Source organism: Sinocyclocheilus rhinocerous, unplaced genomic scaffold, assembly GCF_001515625.1.
Source record: "Sinocyclocheilus rhinocerous isolate Xijiao unplaced genomic scaffold, SAMN03320098_v1.1 scaffold2870, whole genome shotgun sequence".
Classification (NCBI taxonomy): Eukaryota; Metazoa; Chordata; class Actinopteri; order Cypriniformes; family Cyprinidae; genus Sinocyclocheilus; species Sinocyclocheilus rhinocerous.
The window spans coordinates 218,725-225,698 of record NW_015627340.1 but is presented as its reverse complement, the minus strand read 5'-3'; the positions used below and the strand labels follow the sequence as shown (position 1 = coordinate 225,698).

The window sequence follows — 6,974 nt, the reverse complement described above, 5'->3', positions numbered from 1 at the left end:
CATCGTTTCAGCACGTGTAGTGTGTCATAGTGGACGACAACCGATTCCGCGTCTGCGATGCTTCACCACATCACAACAGAAAGACTAGCATGTTTAATTTCTTTTCCGTCGTCCACGACGAGTTCCGTCACATTGGTGACGTTGACCAATAGCAGCACAGAAGCTCTTTCATACACGGGTTTCAAACATGGCAAAACGAAAGCGAGATGATGCTGCTAGGTGTAAATTTTTTTCCCGTCGTCCACGACGAGTTCTGTCACATTGGTGACGTTGACCAATAGCAGCACAGAAGCTCTTTCATACACGGGTTTCAAACATGGCAAAACGAAAGAGAGATGATGCTGCTAGGTGGAATTATGAGATGGAGGAAAGGTTCGTGGAGCTGTGGCAACAGTACTCCTACCTGTATGATGTGTCATCGAGGGACTACCACGACAGAACAAAGAAAGAAAAATGCCGGCGAACTTCAGCAATGTTTACACTTGTTTTCGGTTGTTAGTCGCTAGTTCCGCCTTCGCGATGACATCACGCGCGTCGTTAAAGATTGCACGCGATGAATCGTCGGGAAGCAACGTGTAGTCTGACATGTTTTTTTGTCCACGACACGACAAGATTTCAGGAGTTAAAATCGTGTAATATGACACAGTGACTATTGTGACCGACAAAAATATCGTGTAGTCTGAACCCGGCATAAGGGAGCCTGACGAGCGGTCTTAATTGCGAGGTTAATTACGCCACAAGTCATGGCTGAGGTGTAGCAAACAGCCTTTTCCTCCTCATCCTTTATAGCATTAAGATTTTTAAAACACAAGAATAAAAGTGTGATTCGTTCTTTTTGTTGTGGCTGCGCATGCGCAACATCCTTTTGTTAGTTGTTTTTCAAAATCTTTTGCTGGATTATTATGATTTCCTCATTCGGTGACACTGCAACTTCATCAAACTCAGAAGAAATTTTAGTAGCGCATTTTAGAGTGGTCTGAGGCATGATGACAAGTTATGTAGTATAAATACAATATCAATTATATTTTCATTTAATATGCGTGTATATCCAAGTAGCCTACATTTATATAAAGAAGGTATTAATTTAATTATTATAAATGGTCATAAAATTTAAAGTGCTAATCTATGATAAATACACATCTAATATAACCAAATTACCTATATTTACATATATTGAATGTCAATCAGAATGCAGCTCAGTTCATGGAGCTCTCCTAGCGAGCTGATGATGTGAATCAGGTGTGTAACCACTGCATTAAAAGAACACGTTCATATATTTATTTGTTTGTGAACCGGACTATACTGCTCGCGCATGTTTGTTTGTGCAGCCCGCAAAGTTTGTTGAGCTTAAAGTCTTTTCTTGCGATTACTCTGCGTTACACGGTCGATGCATCTCATCACATTCAGTTGAGACTACAAACTCGCACATAACTCAGATTTCTTTTGTCGTTGCACTGAATTTTGGGATTTGGCACATTTACCTTTTTACAGTACAGTTTCGTACATTTGCCTTTATGACTTTAACAGTCGTATCTCATACGTGCGCTTTATTATACGCGAGCTGCCAACTCCCAATCCCAATGCAGCCCTCTACTGTGAAGTGTCATATTGGTGAACAATTGCTGCTTATGATATTTGTAGTGCACTTCAAACTATGCAACATTCTGCTTACGATGTTATAAAGTTATCAGATGATTTAGGTGACACATGCTGTGTGTTACTAAAAACAATACCATTTTATTTCAAGAATGTTATAATATTATCAGGATTTAAAATTAGTTTATAGTAAATGTTGTTTGGCTATTCATATAGAGTCTTGTATATGTAATCACTTGCAAAATGTCTTCATATTTGTAGTTTTTAAATTATTGATGCATGCATATTCATTGTCAAGCACACTGAAGTACTTTGCCAGTAACCCACAATGATATTCAATTATTTAACACAATTTGCTGCTTACTTCAACTGATTACTTTTCTTTTCTTTTTAAATAAAAATGAATTTAAATGAATAAGAATTTTTGTATAGGTGTTATCTTTAAGACATGTTGCATTAAAGTGAAAACTTGCATATTATTTGAGATTCACATCACGTTCTGTCAGTTCTGGAAGCTTTAAGAAAGCTTTTTTTAGCCTTTTTTCATGACATGGCATACAGGAAAGTATTGGAGTATGTCCATTGTCATTGATGGTTTTACCATGGTACTTTTTCCTAAAGCGATTGTCATTCAATGTGCTAGACTCAACATGCTTTTCTGATCGAAAACGTCTTATCTTATCAGGTATGAGATCCGGGATACACACATGGTGGAGGAGAGCGTTATGATGACCCTGAAGGATAAGGCGGACTTCTCCAGCTTCAAGCCCCGCCCCTTCAACATGCGCGAGTTCTACGATCGAGTGGGCCACGACATTAAGGAAATGCTGCTGTCCTGCTACTTCAGAGGAGTGGAATGCAGTGCCGAAGACTTCTCAGTGGTAAGAATGAACGCAAACTTCGTTTCAGCTACAGAAGGATGGAATCTGATTGGTGGAGACTGGAATTATGGGAAAAATGTTGGTTTTCTTGTCTGTATTTTGGGATTTTTGGTCTTCAAATGTAATTTATAGGTGCACCAGAGACTTTGCTGTCAGTGTTCCTGAGCGAGGTGGACTTGTCATCTTTAGGTCATGTGTTGAGTTCGTACAGTTGTACTGAAGTGGGCATTGCTGCCTAGTGAGATAGCAAGAGATTATTTTTACCTATGGGGTCGTATCGATCTGATCCTCTGATAATATCGTGAAGAGGCCTCACAAGATTCCTTTATTCCCCTGATGATCCACGGATAAGGATTCTGGAATGGGTTTATTCATCATCTTGCTGTATCTGATTGATGGCGTCTGTAGAGGGAAAGGTTTTTTTCCCCCCATATAGATGCTGTAACTTTGTTTTTTGTTTTTTTTTAAAGCAAATTTTTTTTCTCCAAACGTGTACAGTTGGTTATATTTTGAGTGGATTTGTCAAATTGCAGTTTTTAGGGCTGTGTATCACCAGCAAAGTCACGATACGATACGTATCACGATACAGAGGCCATGATACGATACGTATCACGATACAGGACTGCACTGAATTTCACCTCAGCAGAATTTAGAAAAACAGCTGTTTATTAAACACTGCTTACTATAAAGCAAGCGCGTTTATCCACAGTGGAGAGAGAGCGCGAGCATATGGTTGCCAGGTTGACAATGATAAGTAGCACATTTAGCAGATATTTCCGTATTGCGCAAGTGTAAAGCTCTGTTTTGGGGATTACGTCTCTTTATATCAGGCAACCCAGTTGTTTTCCTCTGCGGCCAGGTTAAACCTTGTTGTAGCCTATATATGTTCTATTCATTCTTTTTTAGAAACCTCGCACTTTTCTACTCAATTTTAAATGTTGTAAAATTTTAAACAAATTAAGCGTGGTCCACTGCTGCACACGTGCCACAATATCGATACAGGGCCAGCTGTATCGATACTCGTATCGTCAAATCTCTGTGACGATACATCGTCGTATCGATATTTTGAACACAGCACTAGCAGTTTTGTAGTGCAGTGTTAACTTTTGATTGACCCTGAGCATTTAAAGGGTTAGTTCACCCCAAAATGAAAATTCTGTCATTAATTACTCACCCTCATGTCGTTCCAAACCCGTAAGACCTTCGTTCATCTTCGGAACACAAATTAAGATATTTTTGATGAAATGTGAGAGCTCTCAGACCCTGCACAGACAGCAACACAACTGAAATGTTCCCAGGTCCAGAAACGTAGTAAGGACATCTGTAAAACAGTCCATGTGACATCAGTGGCTCAACTTCAGTTTTGCGAAGCTACGAGAATACTTTTTGAGCGCAAAGAAAACAAAAAGAACAATTTATTGAACAATTCTTCTCCCCCGAGTTACGTCTTCTGCCATTTTGGAGAGTACCCAAGAGCGTAATTGACGTAATCAGCGTTGTTTACGCTCGGAGGAGAAAGCGCGCATGAACGTAATCTGTGTAATCAGCGTTGTTTACGCTTAGGTGAAAGCGTGCGTGTGCATTGTGATGCGATTTCATCAAAAATATCTTCATTTGTGTTCCGAAGATGAACGAAGGTCTTACGGGTTTGGAACGACATGAGGGTGAGTAATTAATGGCAGAACTATCCCTTTAATAGTAATTAGTTTAATTAGTTATTTTAATTAACACTCAAGCATTGAGATTGCTAGTTTAATTGAATTGAATTTAAGACTTTATCGTCCTGGGTAACGTGAATGACTCGGATGGAAAGGATATTTAAGCTGAGCTGTATACATACATCAGTTTAAAGAGCTGTGTGAGAGGACCGTATTGATTATTGATATGAGGCGATTAATTAGTGTTACTCTGACGAGAGATGAACACTGACATTAAGTGCTGCAGATCTAAACGACATTACGATTGATTTAAAACTACTTCCAGTGCAAGTCTGAGTTTCTGTTCGATTTACTTTCTCTCGACAAATGAAATTTGCCAACTCAGCTTTTTACGTTCATTCATAATTGAATGCTCTGCGAAACTTATTTTCATTCCATGCAGAAATCTCATGTTTTAGCCACTAGAGAGATTTTTGGTGGATTTTTTTTTTTTTTGTAGTTTTGTGGATGTTTCTTGATTTTAACATGCTTTCAGTCACATTCCATAACATCCGATTATTTAATATATAATTGTACATTATTTAATAGTCGACTTGTTTTTGCAATGAAAAGTGATTTGCATTTTCTTACAATGCAAAAATGTACAAATTTGCATCTCTCAGTGTAAGATTCAACACATTCACCGTAAGAAATTGTGACTTACGTTCAACACCTGTTTTGGCTGCATAGGGTTTTTGAGTTATCTGGTTCTTTGGAAGTTTTTCACATCACTGAAGCTCTTGTGGGTTTTCTAAAACTTAATACTCTTATTTCCACCTATAGCAGTGGTTTTCAAACTGTGACACGCAAGAAAATAGTTTTGTGTAAAATTATTTTTGTACTTGTATATTACACCTTTTGTTTTTATGATTTTACATCTTTTGTTAATTTACTCATTTGAAGAAAAGACTAAAAGACGTCCATTACTTCCATTTTTTTTTATGAGCTTTACACAAGCAGGCGGATCCTTTTAAGTAAAATAATTGCTTTTCCTAATTTATTTAAATATTTTCTGATAAAAAGTACGTTCTCAGTGTTATTTTTCAGTGGTGTGTGTGCTGTCTGAAACATTTGCGATCATTATAGGAACCTAAACCTGTTTTGCTGAATTCATGCGCTTGGACAATCAGGTGCTGGTCCATCTAATGACCTGCAGGACAGGGCTGTCATGCAGATAAACCTGAGTTTTAAAAGCGTATGCTGAGATGCAAGCGAGCATCTGTGCCGTTTGCGTCAGTGTCCTGGTGGACCCATAAGCCCCGGCTGCTGTGTGATCCCTGTGGTAGAGCGCACGTGTACGAGGGGCGTTGTGCTGACGTGAGTGTGTGTTTGTGCTGATGTTGAACAGCTCAGCAGAGAGCAATAATACTACGATGAGATGCACATGAGCAGTGAAGCAACTAAACTACCTTTACATGACGTGTGGTGCTTGCTGTGTCTATCGTTCTCTGTCTGTCGTCTATCTGTTGTTTGCTTTATGTGCCATTTGTTCTATCTTTTTATATTTTTATTCTTTAGATAAGTCATTCGTTCTAGCTCTTATTCTAGCTATCGGCTGTTTGTTTGAGCTCATTGTAGCATCAGCTATTCGTTCTACCACTCACAACCATCGGTCATTCTAGCTATTGGCTGTTCTAGCATCAGCTGTTCATTCTAGCTCTCATTCTAGCTGGCTGTTCGTTCTAGTTATCGGTTGTTCGTTCTAGCTGTCATTCGTTGTAGCTCTTGGTCATTCGTTCTAGTTCTCATTCTAGCTAACGTTTGCTTGTTCTAGCTATCAATCGCTTGTTCTAGTTCTCATTCTAGCTATCTGCCATCTTTCTTTCTAGTGTTGTCTTTCTGTCTGTCTATCGATCGATCGGCTGGTCATTATCGATAGATAGAAAGCGATCATTTTAGCTATCTGCTGTTTGTTCTGTCTTTCCATGTTTTTGTTCTCTTTCTTTCTAGTGTTGTCTTTCTGTCTGTCTATCGATCGATCGGCTGGTCATTATCGATAGATAGTAAGCGATCATTTTAGCTGCTTTCATCTGCTGTTTGTTCTGTCTTTCCATGTTTTTGTTATTTTTATCTGTGTCTATCAGTTAGTTGTGTTCTAGCTATCAGTCGTTTGTGCTAGCTATTGTTCATTCATTTTAGCTAGCATTCTAGCTATTTGCTGTTGTGTGCTTTCTAGCATTTCTAGTGTTGTCTGTCTTTCAATGTATCGGATATTTGTTCTAGTTATCGGTCATTGTTTTAGCTCAGTTTAGCTGTCGTTAATTCTTGTCTTCATTTGTTCATTTTAGTACTCATTTTAGCTATCATTTGTTTTTTCTAGTACTCTGTTCATTAGGAATGTAACGATTAACTGCGAGCCAGTTGAAAATCGATTTAAATATGTGACGATTCAAATCGGTTGAGATGCTAAACAAATTGCGATTCAGTTAGGGGTAGGGGTTTATATGAATGTATAAAATCGTGAAATCAAAATCGTGAATCGAATCAAATCGTGAGTTGAGTGAATCGTTACATCCCTACTGTTCATTAATTCGTTCTTTCATTAATTCATTCTATCTATCGTTTTATCTATTGTTTGCTCTACCACTCTGTCGCTTGTTCTAGCGTTCTGTCTGATGTTTGTTTATAGTCTTTCTATCTATTGTTTTTTCTAACGTTCATTAATTCTATGTATTGTTTGTTCTATTGTTCTATCTAGCATTCTATCTGCCGTTATTCCTGTTATTAGTTCATTCTATATCTATTTTTCTATTTGTCCATCTATCATTAGTTTGTTTGTTCTATCTGTCAAGCGTTCTGT

At 38.1% G+C, this 6,974-nt stretch overlaps 1 protein-coding gene across 1 annotated transcript in view; it reads left to right on the top strand.

Moving 5' to 3' along the window:
• LOC107727066 (acid-sensing ion channel 1-like) overlaps positions 1 to 6,974 on the top strand; it is a 59,766-nt gene that overhangs the window by 15,500 nt on the left and 37,292 nt on the right. Inside the window, exon 2 of the mRNA XM_016536834.1 lies at positions 2,282 to 2,477. Within this exon, the coding sequence (XP_016392320.1) occupies positions 2,282 to 2,477 (196 nt within the window). The remainder of the gene's footprint in view (positions 1 to 2,281; positions 2,478 to 6,974) is intronic.